The sequence below is a fragment of the Sus scrofa genome, chromosome 7 (genome assembly GCF_054392235.1).
Source record: "Sus scrofa isolate SSC_HxYL_T2T_F1_AM1 chromosome 7, Sscrofa_HxYL_maternal_Yorkshire_Landrace_v2.0, whole genome shotgun sequence".
Classification (NCBI taxonomy): Eukaryota; Metazoa; Chordata; class Mammalia; order Artiodactyla; family Suidae; genus Sus; species Sus scrofa.
In genome coordinates, this window is record NC_139389.1 from 108,252,699 (window position 1) to 108,277,210 (window position 24,512).

Below are 24,512 nucleotides of genomic sequence, written 5' to 3' on the forward strand. Positions count from 1 at the left end.
AGGGTTTGGAGAACTTCCAGGTTAGTGCACACTTGGAAATGAAGGGTGACTGTCCAGCCTGGAGACAGCATGGAAGCTCTACACCCTTTTCTAGTATTTACCCTATGCATTGTTTCCACCTGACTCCTCCAGAGCTGTATCCTTTTTATAACAATTGTAATCTAGTAAGTAAAATGCTTCTCAGAGTTCTGTGAGCTGCTCTAGAAAATTGATTGAACCCAGGCAGGGGATCCTTGGAACCTCCAATTTATAACCTGTTTGTCAGAAGCATAGGTGACAATATGGACTTTCCATTGGCATCTGAACGCGTGTGTGTGTGAGAGAGAGAGCACGCAAGAGCGAGATAGCGAGCAAGCGAGTGTGAGGGGCAGTTTTAGAGGACTGAGTCCTTGTGGGATCTGATGTTATCTCCAGGTAGATAGTATCAGAATTGAGCTGAATTGTAAGACACCCAAGCTGGTGTCTGAGCACTGCTTGCTGGTGTGTGGGGAAACTCCCCTAATTGAAATTGGATGGAGAATCCAAATTGAGTGCAGAATATCAGTCTCCCTTAGACTTAACATCTACTGATAACTGTTTTTGTTTGTTTGTTTTTTAAGGCCACACGGGCAGCATTTGGAAGATCCCGGGATAGGGGTTGAATTGGAGCTGCTGCTGGCCTACACCACAGCCACAGCAACACCAGGAAAAAACCAAAACAAAACAAACAAAAAAACTACAAAATTAATTTAATGTTACAGGGTTTCTTTTCTACTTTGAAAGATTCTTTTTTTTTTTTTTTGGTCTTTTTTAGGGCTGCACCCATGGCATATGGTCATTCCCAGGCTAGGGGTGGAATTGGAGCTGTAGCTGCAGGCTTATGCTACTGCCACAGCAACGCTGGATCCAAGCCGCGTCTGCGACCTACACCACAGGTCACGGCGACGCCTGATCCTTAACCCACTGAACAGGCCAGGGATTGAACCCACAACCTCATGGTTACTAGTCGGATTTGTTTCCACTGCGCCACAACAGGAACTCCCTGAAGAGACTATTTAAGGGCAGCACTGTCCCTAATTAGCTGAAAGGTAGATGGTTCAATCACAGCAATCCTCCAAGCCTCAGTTTCTCCTTTCATCAAACGAGGGGCAGGCCCTGTCTCACTGTAATACTCCAATCGGAGGCTCCTAGAGAAATCCATAAAACAAATAAAATTCTTTCAAAGCCTGCTAGAAGTGAATTCTCTGGTCAAGGTTGAACGATTTGCTCTTTGGATCCAGGCAGTAAGGGGCGGCCACAGGGCACCAACTCTGGTTAACTTATTAATACACTGCCCAGACAGCAACCAGTTTTTAAAGCTCAGCACCTTCCTGGCCTCTCCCGAAAACGTGGAAGCCCAGCAACAAGCCTAAACTTCAAGAGCCCGCCCCTGGGATGGGAGGGGGTGTAGAACTGAGGGCTAGTCCTGAGCGCCTGCGTACTGCAGTCAGAGGGCGGAGGTCGCGCGGCGAGCCCCTCGCCAGCTTCGCAAATCTCGCGAGACTTCCTCCCACGACCCTTGGAGGTGAGCGAACCTTAAGGGACTCCCCTTCCGAGGTGTTGGGGCTGCGGAATGCGAAGGTGGGTTGGTCCTTGGGGCGAGGGAGGGTCAAGGAATCAGGGTGATCTCCAGGCTTCCTCTGGAGCTGCTGGCAGCGTTGGAATTATTACCTAGGTCACTAGGATGGGGAAATGCTCGGGAAGAAGCTGAGGCAGAGTTTTGTTTTGTTTTGTTTTTGTAAAGAATTGTTGGTAGCAAGGACCCTCAAATGTGGTCGTAATTGTGTTTAAGGTGCCTTTAGGACGTTCACAACACATATTTAATGGGCATCTACCATGTGCCAGGCATAGGAGGTGAACATAAATCACTGAGCTAAGCAGGTATGAGGACCTGTCCTCTTGGTGCTTACTGTCTGGGGAAGTCAGTTTGAAATTCTGGGCTGTAGACGTAGATTTTTAGTACTTTACATGTAAGTGGTTGGTAGTGGGAACCATAAAGGAAGGTGAGACAGGGAAGAGCTATCTATGCAGGAATCGCCACATGCTAAACATGGAAAAGGAGGAGGAAACCAGAAGTCCCAAAGGTGAGGAGAGCCACCGTCCAGAAAAAGTGGAGAAAATTCAGAGATTTACAAATTTTGACCGGTGAATGGAATCTTTTGTGGCAGAATAATTGAGCAAGATCAGGATAAAGTTTGTTGGTTTGTTCGTTTTCCCTATTTTTTAAAGGTCAGCACCTTGAGAGGCTCATGTTACTGCAGTGGTGTTTGTTGTGTATTCATTACCAGTTGTGTGACCTCGGGCAAATTATTCATCCTCTCTGTGCCCCTTTTTTTCTCCTCTGTAAAATAGGAATAATGACAGTACCATCCTTATAGGGTTGTTGGGTGGAGGGGTTAAAGGAACCATGACTATTAAGTCTTTAGCCCAGTTCCTGGCACGTAGGAACATTCTGGAAGCAAGCTGAGAGAAGGAACTTTGCCAAGATCTCGGGAGATTAGAAGCAGGACTTGTGCTCTGCTCTTCCGGAGCTCAGTGCCCTTTCCCCTCTATTAGGCTGCAAGGTAGACAGTCGAATAATACACTCTTTGAGGGCACTAGAATTTTTCAGTTCATTGTTGCTCTTGTCTTATTTTGGAGTATTGGTTTCTACCAGTTAGGAACCTGCTTTATATCGTATCAGGCAAATGGTTTACTTGACGTCAGTCAGTTAGGACTTGAGGATTTTTTTTTTTTACCCTACTTGGAATACATTTAACACCATCCTGCCTTCCTTTGAGATCTAGAACTGGTTTATCATATTTTAGATTTTAATTTTGTGACTCAGTTCTTTATGTTTTAATTGTGCTGTCCCTTGTGCTATTGAGGGATACTGTGCGATTGTCCTACTTTAGTTGATTGTAGTGTTTGACGCTTGAAAACTTTCTAATGTAATACAGAGGGAGAAAACTTTGATAGTGTACTTTTCATACTGATCAGCAGTATTTGGACAGATAATTTAATGCAATAAAGCATACATTGAAAGTAATTAGAGAAAAGGGCAAATATGAAACTGCATTTGGAAAGATTCCTTTGATTGAAAATTAGCCATCAAGATGTCCTTAATCACCACTTAGGGTCAGTTATCTTTGGATCCAGTATCAAGTTGGAAAACTGTGCTTTTTTTTTTTTTTTTTTCCCACTGTACAGCAAGGGGGTCAGGTTATCCTTACATGTATACATTACAATTACGTTTTTTCCCCCACCCTTTGTTCTGTTGCAACATGAGTATCTAGACATAGTTCTCAATGCTATTCAGCAGGATCTCCTTGTAAATCTATTCTAGGTTGTGTCTGATGAGCCCAAGCTCCCGATCCCTCCCACTCCCTCCCCCTCCCATCAGGCAGCCACAAGTCTCTTCTCCAAGTCCATGATTTTCTTTTCTGAGGAGATGTTCATTTGTGCTGGATATTAGATTCCAGTTATAAGTGATATCATATGGTATTTGTCTTTGTCTTTCTGGCTCATTTCACTCAGGATGAGATTCTCTAGTTCCATCCATGTTGCTGCAAATGGCATTATGTCATTCTTTTTTATGGCTGAGTAGTATTCCATTGTGTATATATACCACATCTTCCGAATCCAATCCTCTGGAAAACTGTGCTTTTAACTCTTAGGTAATTTACACACAAATCGATTCAGTAAAAAATTTTCTTTAAAAAGTATATTTAGGCTAAAAGACATTATGGACTTCTTGCTGTGATGAAATAGGATGCACACAGCACCACCTTTAAAGATTCAGCCTGAAAAGTCTGAATCTGCATCTAATCAAACCTCTAGATTCAACCTAAAAAGTCTGAATCTGTATCTAATGAAGCCTCTAGATCTAACTACCAGTCAAGGATGGGAGGGGAGGTAGAAGAATGAAGTGAATAACACTACGAGGATGCAATCAAAGGACATGCTACAGAAAAAGAGATGAAGAAACGACTGTTTTTCAGCAATCAATGATGTGAAATGTGAAGGCAGGAGAGACTGAAAATATAGTCTGATTTTGATTTTAATGAGCTGTTAGATATCTTTGAGACAGGGAATTTGAGTGTGCACTAGGTATTAGATAATTACCTAGACTATTAATTCTGTTAGGTTAATGGCATAGTGTTTATGTTTAAAACCATCTGTTATTAGAGATGCATAATTGTGGGATTTGGGGATGAAATAGGATGATGTCTGGGATGTGTTTTAAAGGGAAGCTTGAAAACACAGCCTTTAGCTGGGCAGTGTTGTGTCCAGAAGGAGAGAGTGGTTCTTGAGGGCAGCTAGCCATTAATGCCATTAATGTCAGAACCAGTGAGATTATAAATATATACATTATAAAAAGTATATAAATATGTACCTTATACAGTACAAATGTATACATTATACAAAGATGGGATTAATATCTATGTTCTTCATTCTTTTTTATGGAATACTGTTAACATCAGATGTTTAGTTCTTTTTTTTTTTTTTTTTTGTCTTTTCTAGGGCCGCTCCTGCAGCATATGAAGGTTCCCAGGCTAGGGGTCCAAACAGAGCTGTAGCCACCAGCCTACGCCAGAGCCACAGCAACGTGGGATCTGAGGGATCTGAGCTGCGTCTGTGACCTACACCACAGCTCAAGGCAACGCCAGCTCCTTAACCCACTGAGCAAGGCCAGGGATCCAACCCCCAACCTCATGGTTCCTAGTTGGATTCATTAACCACTGAGCCACGATGGGAACTCCCAGATGTTTAGTTCTTAATTAGAGGCAGAATTCCCATCCTCTAGGAAAGGGTATTGTAGCAAAGCTGGACATTTTTAATGTGACTGTGTATGTAAAAAAAACCCTGTTTGGAGGAGATTATGGGGCAGTAGTGCAAAGAGGACAAATGAGATCTGGGATGAGGAGATTTATGTTTCAGTCCCAACTCATCTGCTTAACTGCTGTGTGATCTTGGGTACAAACTCTACTTCAATTTCCTTTGTAAAATAAGGATATTTACTTATAAACTTTAAGAAACATCAGATTGTTGTCATATGTCTAAGTGTGCTGCTGTAGAAACTTAGAAATGATGCTAAAAGCTAAATATGTTGTACTTGATGATAAACAACAAGGATATATTATATAGGAGAGGGAATTATAGCCACTATCTTATAATAACTCATAATGGACGATAAGCTATAAAAGTACTGAATCAGGAGTTCCTGTTGTGGCTCAGCGGGTTAAGAACTTGATAAAGTGTCCATGAGGATGCAGGTTTGGTCCCTGGCGTTGCTCAGTGGGTTGAGGATCCAGTGTTGCCACAAGTTGTGGCGAAGTTCACAGATGCAGCTTGAGTCCTGCATTCCTGTGGTTGTGGTGTAGGCTGGCAACTGCAGCTCCAATTCCACCCCTAGCCCGGGAACTCCATATGCTACAAGTGTGGCCATAAAAAGAAAAAAAAAAAAAAAAAACCCAAATCACTTTTCTATATACCTGAAACTAATGTAATAATGTAAATCAACTATAATAAAAAAATTAAAAATAAATATGCTGCAGTTGTAAAAAAAATGTCACTGATATAATTGTTTTCTTGGACTTCTCAATGTCTTTAGGTACTAAAGATGATGAAACAAAATATCTAATGAGAGAAGACAAGTAATAAATAAACATTAATTTTAAAAAGACTAGTGTTTGCTTAGCATCTTAAAAATCAGGAGTTCCTATCATGGTGCAGCAGAAATGAATCCAACCAGGAACCATGAGCTTGTGGGTTCAATCCCTGGCCTTGCTCAGTGGGTTAAGGATCTGGCATTGCCATGGGCTGTGGTGTAGGTCGAAGACACGGCTTGGATCCAGCGTTGTTGTGCCTCTGGCGTAGGCCAGCGGCTACAGCTGCAATTCGACCCCTAGCCTGGGAACCTCCATATGCCATGGTCGTGGCCCTAAAAAGACCAAAAAACAAACAAACAACTTAGACATACAGGATGGAAATTTTTATGTAGTAGTTAAGAGATTGACTTTGGGATGTCAGCTTGGGTTTGTTTGTTTGTTTGTTTGTTTTGGCTGCACCTGCAGCATGTGGAAGTTGATTTGCGCCACAGCTGTGGCAGTGCTGGATCCTTCACCCACTGTGCCACAGAGGATCTTCCCAGCTTGGGTTTGAATGCACCTCCATCACCTCAGGATAGTGCTTAAAGCCTTTAAGGTTCAGTTTCCTCACCTATAAAATGGGAATAGGGAGTTCCTGTTGTGGCTCAGTGGGTTAAAAACCCCACCAGTATTCCTGAGGATGTGGGTTTTGATCCCTGGCCTCACTCATTGGGTTATGGATCTGACATTGCTGCAAGTTGGGGCATACGTTGCAGATGAAGCTTGGCTATGGATCTGGTGTGGCTGTGGCTGTGTCGTAGGATGGCAGCTGCAGCTCCAATTCAGTTCCTAGCCCACGAACTTCTATATGCCACAGGTGCCACCCTAAAATTTTTTTTAAATAGATAAATGTAGATAATGTGTAATAGGATTAAGAGATTAAATGAAATATGTATTAAATATTATTAAATACTAAATATTATTATATACTAAATATGTAATCACATATGTATTTCATAGCACTCACAGTAGTATGTGGCACAGAGTGACACCAACCGTCAATTCTCATTTTTTGTGATGGATAAAGTAAGCAGGCCCAAGTCAAATAGTGCCCTCACTGGAACTATATTTTGCTGCTTTGCTTAGCTCAAATTGTAAACCCAGAATAAATTGATCCTTTTTTAGTTACTTGGCTTTTTTGGGGGGGCTGGGGTCTTTTTAGGACCACACCTAGGCATATGGAGGTTCCAAGGCTAGAGCTGTAGCTGCTGGCCTACGCTATAGCCACAGCAATGTGGGATCCAAGCCAAGTCTGCAACCTACACCACAGCTCTTGGTAATGCCAGATCCTTAACCCACTGAGCAAGGCCAGGGATCAAACCCTAGTCCTCATGGATACTAGTCGGACTCGTTTCCACTCTGCCACAGTGGGAACTCCAGCTAGTGTTTTCTTTTGCTGCTGGATTAACTGGCTGTTTCGTTTAATCAAGCCTTAGAAGGAGCCTCAATTATGACAGAATGAAGATAAATGTGCTAGAGTTATGAGACCAAAAACATTTTGTCTTACTCAATCTTTAGTGAATTTGTCCCTTTTAGCCAAAAATTCTAATTAGATATAGTCTTTCTTCATATATTTGCTTTAGGAGGCAAACTCTGACAAGAGACTATATATTTTTTTGATCCTAAATATGATTTTTTCTCACCTTATTCAGAAACACAAATGTACTTGTTTTAAAATTTTAAATTGTTGAATGTTTCATAATTTTCTTGTGATTTAAAACTTGTCTGTTTATAGGAGTTATATTATACAAAGTCCCGTGAGACCATTGTGCAAACAAGGTGATGATTGTACAAAGAGTGGTGCTGAATTCCCGACCTGGTATGTATTTATCTGTGATGAATAAACAGCTGTATTATTTGATAATTATTAATACAAATAGAGGAACAAAAAGTAATAATATGATGTTTATGTGGTAAATTAAGGTAGGAAGATATTAACACTAGTGGAGATATTAGAAGAAACTCTTTAAACAATATAATATTTTTTTAAATGACAGCTTATCAAGGCCATTTGTTGAAAAATATTTTAAAATTATTATAAATTTTAGAAGGTTGTATTATAAATATATGTAGCTTTTGTTTTTTCTTTATAATGATTGATTCTTAAATTTGCTTTTCTGTTTTATGTGAAAAGGACTGACTTATTTTGTAACAGGTCATCAATTAATTATAGGTCATTAATTATAGGTCATTAATCTGTCATCTAACCTGAATCACAGAAACTTTGGTTTGGAAGTAAGCTGAGAGGTTTGGACCCATGCTGCTTTGGTTGTGGTGCTTACTTAGCATGTGGCCTGGGGAAGTTACTTAACCTTTTTCCAGTTTAGTAAAGTGAGCAGTTAGATTAAAATGTCTACGTTCTGGAGTTCCCATCATGGCTCAGTGGTTAACGAACCCGACTAGTATCCATGAGGATGCAGGTTCAGTCCCTGGCCTCGGTCAGTGGGTTAAGGATCCGACATTGCCCTGAGATGTGGTGTAGGTCGCAGATGCAGCTCAGATCCCAAATTGCTGTAACTATGGTGCAGGCTGGCAGCTACAGCTCCAATTCATCTCCTAGCCTTGGAACCTCCGTCTGTATGCCAAGGGTACAGCCCTAAAAAGACAAAAAGACCAAAAAAAAAGTCTACATTCCATTTTCACTTTAGAAATTGGATGATTCAATGAATAGAAAGTTTTAATTTTATTCTAGTTTTTGTTTTCATTTTAAAATGAGGAAGAGTAGTTTACCTGTTTGTTTTGGCTAATGTGGTATTTCTGCTACTTTGTAAATTTTAATTTTCATAGTTAAAAAAAAAAGCTGGAGTTTCCAGCATTATGACTGCTGTGGCTTGGGTCACTGCTGTGGCATGGGTTTGATCCCTGGCCTGGGAACTTCCCTGTGCCTCAGGTGTGGCCAAAAGAAAAAAAGCTCACTGTGATTTTTTTTTCCTTTTTGATATCCTTTTATAACAGATGAGGTGATTTACCTATAGTCTTTTTTTTTTTTTTTTTTTTTTTGCCACACCCATGTTATGTAGAAGTTCCTGAGCCAGGGATCAAACCCATGCCACAGCTTCTTTGACCTGAACCACAGTGGTGATAATGCTGGATCCTTAATCTGCTAGACCACCAGGGAACTCCTGTAATCATCTTAAAAAAGAAATTTTGACATTGACAGCAATGAGTACTTCTTGGAGAAAATCAAGAGCAATTGAACCTATTTGAAGAATTTATGCTGAGTTACAGAGAAATCATAAAACAGTATAGATTTATTTATGCTTGTATTAAAAAGAGAGTGCTTTGAATGGTAGAATAACCTTTTAAAGACCGAGAGGTAATTTTATGGGAAAGTGACTTTTTGATTTTATATTTTTGTCTAATATATTAGGAAAAAATGGTAATCCAGTGGCAGAGAATTTCCGAGTAGAAGAAGTAAACTTACCAGAGAATATCAATGAAGGACAAGTGCAAGTCAGAACTCTTTATCTTTCTGTGGATCCTTACATGGTAAGAATCAGGATGTTGTGACTTAGTGAAAATAATTTTATTTTCATATTTTTTATTTTCATAGTTCTATCTGACTTTTGTGCAATCCTCATGATTAATAAAATATTTGAGCAGTTATATCTTGAAACCCATGAATTACAGATTGCCTTTGTTTTTATTCACTAGTGGTTATTAAGCAATGTTATAGATGGAATATTTTTACAATAGTAGTTCATATGGTTTGTCAGGTTCTTCCAGAATTCCAGATCACTTCCCAGTAGTAAGTAAAGCTTGAGATAGTAAATTAAGATTGGAAATCCTCTCAGATGGACCCAGTTTACAAGGCAGACTCTGTACAAGACCTTTGTTCCAGTTGGTCTCTTCTGAAAGGGACAGACTCACTGATGCTATTTCTGGATAAAGAAGATTTATTGAAAAGAAGCCATCTGTAGCTGAGAAGCCATCAGGCCCATGGACTTGGGCTCTGTTAGCAGGGATAGTTTTACTTCTTCCTTTCCTATGTGGATTCCTTTATTTCATTTTCTTGCCTATTACCCTGACTAGAACCTCCAATACAATGTTATCTAGAAGTGGAAAGAGCGCACATCTTTGCTTGATCCTCATCTTAAGGGGAAAGCATTCAGTCTTTCACCATTAAGTGTGATGTTACCTGTGTGATTTTTCTTTTTTTTTTTTTTTTTTTTTGTCTTTTGTTGTTGTTGTTGTTGCTATTTCTTGGGCCGCTCCCGCGGCATATGGAGGTTCCCAGGCTAGGGGTCTAATTGGAGCTGTAGCCACCGGCCTACGCCAGAGCCACAGCAACGCGGGATCCGAGCCGCATCTGCAACCTACACCACAGCTCACGGCAATGCCAGATCGTTAACCCACTGAGCAAGGGCAGGGACCGAACCCACAACCTCATGGTTCCTAGTCGGATTCGTTAACCACTGCGCCACGACAGGAACTCCGATTTTTCTTTTTTTTTTTTTCCTTCTTTTCTTTTTTGGCCACCCCCGTGGCAAATGGATTTCCCATGTCAGGGATCAGATCTGAGTGGTAGCTGTGACCTAAGCCATAGCTGCGGTAACACTGGATCCTTAACCCACTGTGCCAGGGCTTGAGATTGAACCTGTGTTCCAAAGATCCCAAGAGCCACAGCAGGAACTCCAATGTGTGATTTTTCTAGATGCCCCTTACCTAGGCTGAAGAGATCTCCTTCTGCTCCTGATTTGTCGAATTCTTCAATCATCAAGGAGTGTTGGATTTTTTATTGTGGTAAAATATATTATAAAATACATGATTTTAACCATTTTTAAGTGCACAATTAAGGACATTCACAATATTGTGTGGCCATTACTACTTTCCATTTACAGAACTTTTTTTTATCATCTTAAACAAACTCTGTGCCTATTAAACAATAAAGTACCCATTAACCCCTCCTTCAGAAGGGGTTTTGGGTTTTGTCATATGCTTTTTCTGCTTCTATTCAGATGATTGTGTGGTTTTTGTTTTTTAATCCATTGATATGATTTATTATATAAATTGACTTTCACGTTAAACCAGTCTTTCATTCTTGGAATAAATCCCACTTGTTCCTGCTGTGTGACTCCTTTGATATATTGATAGATTTGGTTTGCTGCTATTTTGTTGAGAATTTTTGCATCCATAAGGTCATAAGACCATATTCATTGTTTTCTTATGATGTGTTTGCATGGTTTTGGTAATACGGCCTCATAGAATGAGTTGGAAAATATTGCTTCCTCTTCTATTTTTGGAAGCGTCTGTGAAGAATTGGTATTACTTCTACTTTAAAAGATTGGTAGAATTCACCAGGGGAGGCATTTATCTGGCCTGGACTTTTCTTTATGGAAAGTTTTTTTTTTTTTTTTTTTGTCATTTTGCTATTTCCTTGGGCCGCTCCCGCAGCATATGGAGGTTCCCAGGCTAGGGGTCGAATCGGAGCTGTAGCCACCGGCCTACACCAGAGCCACAGCAACGCGGGATCCGAGCCGCGTCTGCAACCTACACCACAGCTCACAGCAACGCCGGATCGTTAACCCACTGAGCAAGGGCAGGGACTGAACCCTCAACGTCATGGTTCCTAGTCGGATTCGTTAACCACTGCGCCACGACGGGAACTCCCTATTATTATTTCTAATAGCCACATCCACAGCTATGAATCCAAGCCACAGCTGTGCCAATGCTGGATCTTTAACCCACTTCCCTGGGCTGGACATTGAATCTGTGCTGCCACAGAGACAGCCCTGGGTCCTTAACCCTCTACACCACAGCAGGAACTCCCACATCTAATTTTAGAACATATTTAAATTCCTTTTTAATTTCACTTTTTTACTTGTTTGAGAGGGGATACACTTTTTTTTTTTTTTCCAGGATAAAACTGAAAGGAAGAGAGAAGTTTTGTTTGGCTAATGCTGGACCTAACAATACTTTTTATATATTTTGTTTTAGTCAATGGATAAATTAGTAAACTGGTTCAGAATTATCAGACAGAATTATCCTAATCAGAGTTTTCTTTTTTTAGCGTTGTAGAATGAATGAAGACACTGGCTCTGATTATATAACACCTTGGCAGCTGTCTCAGGTGGTTGATGGTGGAGGTGTTGGGATCATAGAAGAAAGCAGACACACAAATTTTACTAAAGGTGATTTTGTGAGTTCTTTCTATTGGCCCTGGCAAACCAAGGTTATTCTGGATGGAAGTATCCTTGAAAAGGTGATGTATAATGTAAAATGGTTTCCTCTCCCCAGCACCCCACCATAATTCCTTCCTTGTGCATTTGGTGTTCAGTTCTCTTTGTTATCGGGGAAAATATAAAAGCATGTATTTTCTTTTAGAGAGCTGCCAAAATGTGGAAAACCTTTATTTTTCTTCCACTCTAAGTTGTAACTATAAATGGTGGTTCTTAGATTGCCAGTGAATGGTGGTGTTTTTCATATTTCTAAAATTTTATATGTATTAAATAAAATCTGAGCTATAAGCATCAAAAAATGTTCTGTAGTAAGAACCAGAAGGCCCCTTATAGTTGTATGCTTTAAAATTTCCTGAGAAATTACCACTTGACTTAAGAAATTCATTTGGTTTGTGCTTGGAATTCTATCTTGTGTCAGAAATCCTGAGTTCAGTTTCTACTCCTAGGTTGAACCATGTGAAATTACCAGAATTTGTTGTTTTTGACCCATAAAAACTGGCTGCTTCATGTAATTTAACCTTATATATGTCATCAAGGAAGTTACCTTATATCTCTCAACCTCAGTTTCCTCATGGGCAAAATGAAAAAGTTGCTACTCACAAGTGAATTAAAATTAAATGCTGTGGTGAATGTGATAAAGCTTTGTAAAAAGCTCTATAAAATTTTAGTACTTTTTATGATTACAAGTCCTTATAATCCATTAAAGTGGCTGTTGAAATGTAAGTGATAATGTGGGAGACATTATAACAATCATTTGTCAACTTAGTGGTACTAGTAAAATATATTTAACTATGAATTTCTTAGCAGGAAGTGAAAAAGAAATATACAGCAGTTTCGAGTTTTCCTTGTTATTGCGCTATAGTAGGAAATTGAGCAGTTGGGAAGAGCTTAAAAATATTTGGGGAGTAGGTATTAGGAATGAGGAAAAAAATTCAGAAGAGAATAGAAAAATATTTGCTGAACACAAACTTATCTTACAGTGATTTTATACTGGCTTTACTGATTAAAAAACTATTACCTACGGGTTATAGTTCCAGAGTGCACTGTACGCCTTCCTGTGTACTATAGACTTTAATGTCGCCATTACCTTTATCCACACACCAGACATAACTGATAGCCATTTGAAACTGCTCGTTACAAACTGCTCTTTTCTTTCTTTTTTTGCTCTTTAGGGCCGCATTTGCAGCATATGGAGGTTCCCAGGCTAGGGGTCCAATTGGAGCTACAGCTGCTGGCCTACACCACAACCACAGCAACGTCAGATCCGAGCCATGTTTGAGACCTACCACAGCTCACAGCAATGCCAGGTCCTTAATCCACTGAGCGAGGGCAGGGATCAAACTGGCAACCTCATGTTTCCTAGTTGGATTCATTTCTGCTGTACAATGACGGGCACTCCAAACTGCCATTTTCTTTCTTGGTGACAGTTTAACTAGAAATCAGATCAAGATGATAAATCTTGTTACTTTTGGTAGTTCATTAAATTTTTACCAAAATTATTCTGTTCCTTTAAAATTATTATAAAGCCTTTATGTTAGATAGTCTATATAATTTTTTTCTTCAATTATCTCTAATTTACAGATCAGAAAACAGACACAAGAAATGTAAGAGAAGTATAAGTATTGATTGGGCCTGGTAAACATATAAACATAATGCTAAAAAAGACCTCATTTTATTCTGTAATTACATGTAGAATTTGTATCACACATTCCTTACATTTCTCTGGAACCTTTTAAGTATCAGTAATCAGAACTATTAGAGTTTGAGTTCGTGGTTATATAGAAGAAGGAAGTAATATTCATTTGTTTTGTGTGTGTTTGTGGGGGGATGTTTTTTAGGGCTACACCTGCAGCATATGGAAGTTTGGGGGTGGAATTGGAGCTGCAGCTGCCGGCCAGTGCCACAACTACAGCAGCACCAGATCCGAGCTGCATCTTCGAACTTCACTGCAGCTCTTGGCAATGTCTGATCCTTAACCCACTGAGAAGGGCCAGGGATTGAATCCACATCCTTTTGGATACTCTGCTGGTTCGTATCTGCTGAGCCACAATGAGAACTCCCATATTCATTTGTTTTTACTTGTATAAGTAGATTATAGTATTTTAACAAGATTGGAGAATGATTTGCTATTCTAGAAACCACATTGGTTATTATTCTGCTTCAGCTGGCATTACAAAATACCATAGACTGAAATTTATTATTACAACAGCAATTTATTTTCTCACAGTTCTGGGAGCTAGAAGTCTGAGATCAAGGTGCGAGAAAATGTGGCCTCTGGGGAAGCCTCTCTTGCTAGTTTGCAGATGGCTACCTTCTCACTGTGTTCTCACAAGGCATCTAGCCTTTCCCATGTGCTCCTGTAGAGAAAGAGATCTCTGGTGCCCCTTCCTCTTTGAAGGACACAAGTTCTATCAGATTAGGGCCCATCTTTATGCTCTTGTTTAGCCTCAATTACCTCCATAAGGCCCTATCTCCAATTATAGCTAAGGGTTAGGTCTTCAATATATAAACTTTGGGAGACACACTGTAGCCCTTAATAGATTGTCTCTACCCTGTTGACCTAAAAACAGAAATTTCTAGTATTATTTTTTAAAGGTTTATTTTTTATTTTAGGTAGACCCACAACTTGTGGATGGACACCTTTCATACTTTCTTGGAGCTATAGGGATGCCTGGTTTGACTTCCTTGATTGGCATACAGGAAAAATGTCATGTAACTGCTGGATCTAATCAGACAATGGTTGTTAGTGGGGCTGCTGGTGCTTGTGGATCCTTGGCTGGGCAGGTAAACTTTCTGAGAATTATTTGATTTTCTAAAAAAACTGATCATAATGAAATCTCTGGATATGTTTAACGAGTCATAATGAATCTCTGATATAATTTAAAATACAAATTGGACAAATTTATAATATTTTACAGAGTTTTGGTAGAAGTGTTATTTCATGTTTAGAGTCTCTTCATAACAATAAGAAAAATGTTATAGATTTTTATATACTGTTCTTTTTTTTTGTCTTTTGTCTTTTGTCCTTTTAGGGCCACACTCATGGCATATGGAGGTTCCCAGGCTAGGGGTCTAATCGGGGCTGCCGGCCTACACCACAGCCATAGCAACTTGAGATCCGAGCCGAGTCTGTGACCTACACTGCAGCTCACAGCAACGCCGGATCCTTAACCCACTGAGCAAGGCCAGGGATCAAACCTGAAACCTCATCGTTCCTAGTCGGATTCGTTTCTGCTTCGCCACGATGGGAACTCCTATATTGTTCTTTTTAAACTAAAGATGACATGGTAAATGCTGGAGCATTGCTCTGATCAATATGAAGAAGAAAATCACAGAGTACCTGTCTGGGATTCTGTGAATTAAAAAACAAACTTATCTTAAAAAAAAAACTTCAAATGAGAAGGTACTTATTATGTTCCAGAAATATAGTAAATATTATGATAGAGTTTTATAAAGTACATTATTTTATACATAATAGCCTTTGTAGTGTGAAACCATTGAAACAAAATATTTTATATTGGTAGTGATTTTAGTTCCTCATAAGCCTGAAAAATATTGAATTGAAAGGTAGAGATATTTTGGGTCTGACTTTCCTTTTATGAAATCAGCTTTAAATTGTGAACTAAGATTCAAACTAAGTCTAATTTTATTCATCTTAATTTTTTAAAGAATGACATTATATCTGCTCTCAGTTCTTTTGCTTTCAAATTACTTTTCGCCGAAAGCTTTATAATCTAACTTAAATTGTGATGAACACTTTCATATACTTGTATTATTGTGCATACTTTCTCATTTTTACATTTAATTTGTGACAGTAAAAAGTTGTTTAATTTTTTAAAATTTCCTCCCTAGATTGGCCATTTGATGGGCTGTTCCAGAGTGGTGGGAATTTGTGGAACACATGAGAAGTGCCTCCTTTTGACCTCAGAACTGGGCTTTGATGCTGCAATTAATTATAAAGAGGGGAATGTGGCAGAAAAACTCCATGAGTTATGCCCGGCTGGAGTGGATGTTTACTTTGACAATGTTGGTGGTGACATCAGTGATACAGTGATAAGTCAGGTGGTTTATTGACTTGTTTGTTATAAATTTGAGTACCACATTTAAAAAAAATTTTTTTTTGTCTTTTTTTTTTTGTTGTTGTTGTTGTTGTTGTTGTTATTGTTGCTATTTCTTGGGCCGCTCCCGCGGCATATGGAGGTTCCCAGGCTAGGGGTTGAATCGGAGCTGTAGCCACCGGCCTACGCCACAGCCACAGCAACACGGGATCCGAGCCACGTCTGCAACCTACACCACAGCTCACGGCAACGCCGGATCGTTAGCCCACTGAGCAAGGCCAGGGATCGAACCTGCAACCTCATGGTTCCTAGTCAGATTCGTTAACCACTGCGCCACGACGGGAACTCCTAAAATTTTTTTATTTTTTTGGAACTCCTAAAAATTTTTTATTTTTTTGGAGTTCCCATCGTGGCTCAGTGGTTAACGAATCCGACTAGGATCCATGAGGATGCAAGTTTGATCCCTGGCCTTGCTCAGAGGGTTAAGGATCCGGCGTGGCCATGAGCTGTAGTGTAGGTCACAGACGCGGCTGGGATCTGGCATTGCTGTGGCTGTGGTGTAGGCCAGCAGCTACAGCTCCAGTTCAATCCCTAGCCTGGGAACCTCCATGTACTGAGAGTGTGGCCCTAAAAAGACAAAAAGACCAAAAAAATTTTTTTAAATTTTCTATTAAAGTATAGTTGATTTATAATCTGTGCCAATTTCTGCTGAAAAGCAGATCTACTCCCTCATACACGCATTCCCTTTCTTATCTTCCCTCATGGTCTATCATGTCAGGTGGTAAGGGTACAAAGTGAAACACAAAGCTGTAAGACAAGAACAGTCAGAGAAACTGTTAAATTGTAACAATATAACTTGTATCTTTCCTGTTTCATCCTGGGGGGGGGAAACTTGTGCTAAAAATAGAAACTATCCCTTTCCCTATATAACTAAGCTGCTCCCTAAGCTGTTGGGAGCCTGAGTTCTCTCTGCTCAGTGCTGATAGCCACCCTGTTGGTGGAGAAACCTGCTTGAGATCTCATTGCTCTCGTCTCTGCCTTCCAAGACTACATTTTATTTAATGTGATATCTTTACCTGATAACTAAGAGAGAAAAAATACTTTCTAAAATTGTAGCATTTATGGTGAAAAACAGTGTGATGATCAATATTGTAATGAAGTGACACAGAAGAGGTTGCTGAATGTACTTCCATTTGTTTGCAGATTTGTGCTATGAACATGAATTTCAGTTCTTTGCTATTTTCACCTGTAATTTATTTTTGTGAAAAATATGATTGTATTGTTCAAATGAAGTTCTAACCTCTAACTCCTAACCATCAACCAGTTCACAGCCATGACCCTCTGACTTGGGGTAGGGAAAAGATTTTCATAGATGGCAAATATTTACATATTTTAATTGACAGTGTTATACTTTATCAACATTAGCTATTAACACTGCATCATTTTTTACTATATGTAAAATTATTTGCAATTGAGGTTAAATTATGTATGTATGTATATATATGTATGTGGAAATTCCCAGGCCAGGGATAGAAGCAGTGCCACAGCAGTGACCTAAGCCGCTGTAGTGACAACACCAGATCCTAACCCACTATACCACAGGAAAACTCCAAGGTTGAATTATTTAAATCCAAAGAAATACTCTGAGTTCCCTTGGTGGTCTCACAGTTCAGGGTCTGGTGTTATTGCTGTGGCCCCGGTTTGATCCCTGTCCTGGGAACTTCCACATGCTGTGGGCATGACCAAGAAAACAAAACCAAAAAAGAAAAAACAAAAAAACAAATACTCTACTACTAATAAAAGTAGCAATAGCAATGACAGTGACAACTAATGAAATTCTTTTGCTGATTACCAAACTCTTATTTACCTCTTTGCTCCTTTGGAATAGACTTATTTTCTAGCTAATTAAAACTCTGATTCATATTATGGGCTAGTCTTCAAAAAAATTAATTGGCACTAAAGGATTAAATACTATAGTCAAGGAGGTTTTAATTCAGGAGGCCATAAAATTAGTAAACAGGAGTTTCTGTCATGGCGCAGTGGAAATGAGTCTGACTAGGAACCATGAGGTTGCAGGTTTGATCCCTGGCCTCGCTCAGTGGGTTAAGGATCCAGCATTGCCATGGGCTGTGGTGTAGGTTGCAGATGCGGCTTGGATCTGGCATTGCTGTGGCTCTGGTGTAGGCTGACAGCTGTAGCTTTGATTAGACCCCTAGCCTGGGAACCTCCATAAGTCGAGGGATGACCCTAAAATGCAAAAACAAAACAAACAAACAAAAACTTTAAAAAAAATTAGTAAACAAAGGAAAGGTGTATATCTTAGGGTATATTCATCAGTTTTCTCTCAACAGATGAATCAGAACAGCCACATCATCCTGTGTGGTCAGATTTCTCAATACAACAAAGATGTGCCTTATCCTCCTCCACTACCCCCTGCTATAGAAGCAATCCAGAAAGAAAGAAACATCACAAGGTATGTTCTACCTTTTCCCTTATTACCAGATTCAAGGGGCTTAAAGATCATGGATGTTAATGAAACATACTTTTCATATTTAATTTTTTCTTATTAACCAAAACTTGCAAATGTACATTTTAAGGTGGTTCAGTATTTAGGTTTCAGTGAAGTAGTTCCCTGGCAGAAACTTTTTTTAAAAAATGCATCTCTGGAGTTCCTGTGGTGGCGCAGTGGTTAATGAATCTGACTAAGAACCATGAGGTTGCAGGTTCAATCCCTGGCCTTCCTCAGTGGGTTAATGATCCAGCATTGCTGTAGCTGTGGTATAGGTGGCAGACTCAGCTCGGATTCCCCGTTGCTGTGGCTCTGGCGTAGGCTGGTGGCTACAGCTCCGATTTGACCCCTAGCCTGGGAACCTCCATATGCCATGGGAGTGGCCCAAGAAATTGCAAAAAAGACAAAAAAAAAAAAAAAAGTATCTCTTCTCTCTTTCTTGTGTTAGAAACTCAACTTAAATTGGCTTAGGTGCTAAGGAAATGTATTGGCTCATGTATCTGAGAAGTTTAATATTAGTACTGGCTTAGATTTGGCTGGATAAATATTTTGCATAGTGGTGTCACAACTCAATTTTTCTTTTCCCCTGGGCTGTGCTTTCTTGTGGGTTGGCTTGGCTCCCTTATAGGCTCTCCTGTTGCTCTAGCAAGATGATGACTGTTACCTTTACACTTATATTTTACCAAGTTAGCAATCCACGTAACAAGAGAATGGCTCTCTCCATGCAATTTTATCTAGTCCCAAGGCTGATTCTTACTGGCTTAGGCTGGTTTGGCTTTAGTCACAGGAAAGTGGGGAAGGGATCTTACCTACCTAGGTTTGTAGATGCTGGTCGGACAAAACAATAGGTTTGTAGATGCTGGGCAGATAAAACCAGAGAAATCCACCATACTTACACTTGTTACTACACCTAAAACTATGCCTGAACAGACTCTGTGATTAAGAATCCTGACGTTTGAAAGATGAACATATATTAGAGTTTTGGAATGATTTGATTTGGTCTCTTACTCCCTTCCCAATCTCTGATCATTATCATTTTCTTCCCCACTACAGAGAAAGATTTCTGGTATTAAATTATAAGGACAAATTTGAGTCTGGTATTCTGCAGCTGAGTCAGTGGTTTAAAGAAGGAAAGCTAAAGGTAAAATTTGCTTCTCTTCTTTTTCCTCCTACTTGATATACTTTTGTGTTATTTGAATTTAGTATTAGTTTCATAATAAATAATTCTACCAAAGAAAAGTGTACTGAATATTATAAATTAACTTTACCTCCCTGGTGAGTATATCCTCCTGATTGAGAAGCCCTCTCATTATTCCCTTTATTTAAAACCTTATTAGTCTCTACTTTTCTTATATCATAAGATTTTTGTTTTTCCAAATTGTAATAGTCATTAACAAATGTATATGGAATGCTATCACATATTAGAAGCTGCGCTTTTTAAAAAATCTTATAAGCACTTCCTGGTACCTCTCTACTACCATACAGCATTCCTGCCATGGACATTCTGGTAGAGCTCTTGGTTATGTTTGAAAGTCAGTTGGGTCCAGAGACCCTGACCAGAATGTTCTTGAAACTTAGAAATGAGAGGGAAAATGGTATGTGTGTGTGTGCTTATATACTTTGTTTTCTAAAAAGGGGGTGTGTATACCATGTGATATTAACAACTGAAGAGTAGATAATGGGAAAATAGGATTGTATTTTAAAAAATCAATTGATAGTCTTTTTTGGGCTGCCTACACAAAATGAATATTTTTAGACTAAGTGCAAAAATGAAAACTTTTTTTTTTTTCCTTGTTAGGGCCGCACCTATGGCATATGGACATTCCCAGGCTAGGGGTTGAATTGGAGCTGCCGGCCACACCCACAGCAACTTGGGATCTGAGCCCCATCTGCGAACTATGCCACAGCTCAAGGCAATGCCAGCTCCTTAACACACTGAGTGAGGCCAGGGATCGAACCTGCATCCTCATGGATGCTGTCGGGTTCATAACCCACTGACCCACAATGGGAACTCCCCAAAATGAAAACTTTTTAAACAGAAACCCTGAATTCTGGAGTTCTTGTCGTGGCACAGTGGAAACGAATCCAACTAGGAACCGTGGGGTTGCGGGTTCGTTCCCTGGCCTCACTCAGTTGGTTAAGAATCTGGAGTTGCTGGGAGCTGTGGTGTAGGTCGCAGACTTGGCTCAGATACTGCGTTGCTGTGGTTGTGGTGTAGGCCGGCAGCTACAGCTCCGATTCGACCCCTAGCCTGGGAACCTCCATATGCCGCGGGTGTGGCCTTAAAAAGACAAAAGACAAAAAAAAGAAAAGAAACACTGAATTCTAAAGAATATAAAATATACCTGTTTTGATTTACAGATAAAGGAGACTGTGATAAATGGATTGGAAAACATGGGAGGTAAGGTGAATGTCATTTTATTATATACATAAGTTCAACACAAATATTCGATTTTTTCCTTTAATTCGACTTTATTTTTTTTCCTTTTAAAGTCGTTTATTTCCTGTAAAACCTTAAATATCTTTTTTTCTTTTTACGGCCGTACCTGCGGCATATGGAAGTTCCCAGGCTAGGGGGTGAATTGGAGCTGCAGCTGCCAACCTACACCACAGCCACAGTAACACCAGATAAAAGCCACATCTATGACCTACATTGCAGCTTACAGCAACACCGGATCCTTAACCCACTGAGCGAGGCCAGGGATCAAACAGCATCCTCATGGTTACTGTGTTCGGCTCTGATAAGCTGTTGAGCCACTAGGGAACTCCCTAAGACCTTAAATATCTTAAACCCCATGAAAGTTGAACTTAATGGTATTTACAAGCTATTGTTTTCACATTCAGATCATAAAATAAATATTTCTTTGGTTTTTCTTATGAAAAAATGTAAGAATTGTGAAAGCCATTTAGCCTCGAGGTAGCTTTTTCAGGCTGAATGGTATGGTTCTAAACCATTTTAAGATTACATTAAGGAAATTTTCAAAATTTAGGCTTTTTAAAATATATTTGGTTATCATGTCTATTAAATAGAAACAAATTTCACTTACATAACAGATGTGTATTTACTTAGTAAAACTTTATGAGTAGATTTCTAATACTTTTAAATTATTTAAAAATTGTTTTTGCTGAGGAGTTCCTGGCGTGGCTCAATGGTTAATGAATCCGACTAGGAACCATGAGGTTGCAGGTTAGATCCCTGCCCTTGCTCAGTGGGTTAAGGATCCGGTGTTGCCGTGAGCTGTGGTGTAGGTTGCAGACTTGGCATGGATTCCGCATTGCTGTGGCTCTGGCGTAGGCCGGTGGTTACAGGTCCGATTAGACCCCTAGGCTGGGAACCTCCATATGCCTTGGGTGTGGCCCAAGAAATTGCAAAAAGACAAAAAAAAAAATTGTTTTTGCTGATGTTTATACTCATACTTTTTTTTTTTTTTTTTTTGGTCTTTTTGCCTTTTGAGGGCTGCTCCCATGGCATATGGAGTTCCCAGGCTAGGGGTCTAATCGGAGCTGTAGCCACCAGCCTACTCCGGAGCCACAGCAATGCGGGATCCGAGCCGCGTCTTCGACCTACACCACAGCTCACGGCAACGCCGGATCGTTAACCCACTGAGCAAGGGCAGGGATCTAACCCGCAACCTCATGGTTCCTAGTCGGATTCGTTAACTGCTGAGCCACCATGGGAACTCCTATACTCATACTTTTTTGCCTCTAGTCTTCAGACTCTGTAACAGTGAATATGGATATAGATACAAATTAAACATTTCTAGTTTAGGTAAAAACAAATCTTTAAAATGTTAATTGGGTTAGTTTTTCCTGTAACTTTGCCAGTGTTATACTTGAGGTTTCTTTTCATGACGCTTTCCTTCTATACTTAAAATTATTGAAGAAATTATTCTAATTAATAATGTTGCCTGACATAATGGTAAAGATGTATAATGACACTTATGTTTTCAGATAACCTAGTTTTTTTCCTTTCCAGCTGCATTCCAGTCCATGATGACAGGTGGTAACATCGGAAAGCAGATAGTTTGCATCTCAAAAGAAACCTCTTTGTAATCTCTACAGATATCTTTGTAAAGGAAATACAGATTTATTTCCATTTGCACAAAGAAGATTGTTCAAGATACATTAAAAAATCTTAAGAGTACAGATAACTTTTGATTTAAATGTGACCATAGGTGGTATTTTCTTAGTTGCACATCATAATTCTTTCCTGTATCCTCAATATTATATGTGTACTCTACATCCAGTTATTTGTAATTGAATTCATTGTGATCTACTTTTTTTCTTTTGCTAAAATATGATATTTCTATCATATTCTGAAATCACTAGAGATTTGGTATGTTTAATAGATCATATGAAATAGATTTTTTTAATTAATGGCTTTTATTTAAATAAAATGCTTGAGAAAGCACATAGTGACCTGGAAATGCTTTGCGTAATTCTTCAACTGAAACTTGATGTAAGGGTAGAATTGGGATAGTCTTTCCATACTGTATGTGAGAAAGGCTTAATGGCAGAGTATGTGTGTGTAGGGGCCTGGAGGAATCCAGAGCTTATGGAGCACTTTTTGGGATAAGAGAGCAAAGGCTTTGTGTTGGGAGTAGTATGGGAAGTTAAGTAACTAAGGTTAGTTAGGTTGATGGAGGGTCTAGATTTACTGTAGAAGATGACCTACTTGTGTTTTGCTAATTAATTCACTATATTGCCTAAAAATTCATATATATATGGAACTCCAATTCACATATATACTGATAAAAGCATATGTTTATTTTTGGTTAGCAGGCACATGCTATCAAATAGTTACAAAGATTTCCAGGACTGGAGTTCCTGTCATGGCTCAGTGATTAACAAACCCGACTAGTCTCCACGAGGATGAAGGTTAGATCCCTGGCCTCACTCAGTGGGTTAAGGATCCAGCATTCCGTGAGCTGTGGTGTAGGTCGCAAGACATGGCTCATATCTCACATTGCTGTTGCTGTGGCTGTGGCATAGACCCCTAGTCTGGGAACCTCCATATGCCAAGAGTGTGGCCCTAAAACACAAAAGACAAAAAAAAAAAAAAAGAAGATTTTGAGGACAAATAGATATAGACATCACGTTGAGTTTTAAGTGATGAAAAAGATTTAAAGGACAAATACCCCAGAAAATGACAGGACTGACAGCAAATTAACAATAGTTGTAAACATGAATGTTAAAGATCTACTAATGTACTTCTAAATAAGAGGTTTGTTTTATTAATTGTCATCAACCTTTTAATATGGTAAAATTGAGGCTATTTTCCTGAATGTTGTGCTGGTTTTTTTAAGGATCCAGCAACTCAGGATCCTTAACCCACTGATCAAGGCCAGGCATTGAACCTGCATCTTCGTGGATACTAGTCGGATTTGTTAACTGCTGAGCCACAAGCCACGACAGGAACTCCCTGTTGTGCTGGTCTACGGTCAGCTATTTACAAACTGCAATATACTTCTGTGTAGATTCGAACCATGTTAGTAATCAGTCACTCCAGTTAACCTCAGTGGCCTTCACGTCTTTGTTTTATATACTTTTCCTGGACCATTTCATCCCTAGAGAGGGCTTCATCTCTTGTCTGTATGTTGATAACTCCCAATTTTATATCTTTCTTCTTCTTTTTTTTAAGGGCCGCACCTACAACATACGGCCGGTGGCATATGGAGGTTCTCAGGCCAGGGGTCCAATCAGAGCTGTAACCGCCAGCCTACACCAGAGCCACAGCAATGCAGGATCTGAGCCATGTCTTTGACCTACACTGCAGCTCACAGCAACACCAGATCCTGAACTCACTGAGCAAGGCTAGGGATTGAACCCCCATCCTCATGGATGCTAATCAGGTTCATTAACCATTGAGCTACATAGGGAGCTCTCCAACTTCTTATCTTATTTCTGACCTCTTGAGCTAGGGACCTTTACCTCCAAGTAAATATCCTATAGGCCCCTAGGATAGATAAACTCTACTTATCTAAAGAGGAATTATCTTCCCTTGAAACGTGTTGCTTCTTTGTTTATAAATCACCATCTGTTTGTGTACTCAAACTACCTCTCTAGTTTCTTTAGCCTTTATCCTTGAAAGTAGGTATCTATCCTTCTTAGAGACGCC

At 39.6% G+C, this 24,512-nt stretch overlaps 1 protein-coding gene across 8 annotated transcripts; it reads left to right on the top strand.

Annotated features, from left to right (window-relative positions):
• Positions 1-1,517: 1,517 nt before the first annotated feature.
• PTGR2 (prostaglandin reductase 2) lies at positions 1,518-22,821 on the top strand. 8 transcript variants are annotated; one of them, XM_021099498.2, is made up of 10 exons: positions 1,518-1,543; positions 7,384-7,467; positions 9,019-9,137; positions 11,659-11,850; positions 14,441-14,611; positions 15,680-15,889; positions 18,237-18,358; positions 19,448-19,535; positions 20,756-20,800; positions 22,371-22,821. In XM_021099498.2, the coding sequence occupies exons 2-10, from the start codon at positions 7,431-7,433 to the stop codon at positions 22,386-22,388; spliced, it is 1,002 nt and encodes a 333-aa protein (XP_020955157.2). In that variant the 5' UTR covers positions 1,518-1,543; positions 7,384-7,430; the 3' UTR covers positions 22,389-22,821. The 8 variants fall into 8 exon arrangements, with proteins under 8 accessions (XP_020955157.2, XP_003128705.2, XP_084825923.1 ...); XM_003128657.5 differs by having other exon boundaries at positions 20,756-20,795; XM_084969797.1 differs by having other exon boundaries at positions 11,659-11,779; positions 20,756-20,795.
• The last annotated feature ends 1,691 nt before the right edge of the window (positions 22,822-24,512 follow it).

Coding starts and splice junctions, on each gene's coding strand:
- PTGR2 (XM_003128657.5), top strand. CDS start 7,431: ATGATTGTACAAAGAGTGGTGCTGAATTCCCGACCTG. Junction 15,890..18,236: donor GTGATACAGTGATAAGTCAG/GTGGTTTATTGA, acceptor TTCTCTCAACAG/ATGAATCAGAACAGCCACAT. Junction 18,359..19,447: donor AAAGAAAGAAACATCACAAG/GTATGTTCTACC, acceptor TCCCCACTACAG/AGAAAGATTTCTGGTATTAA.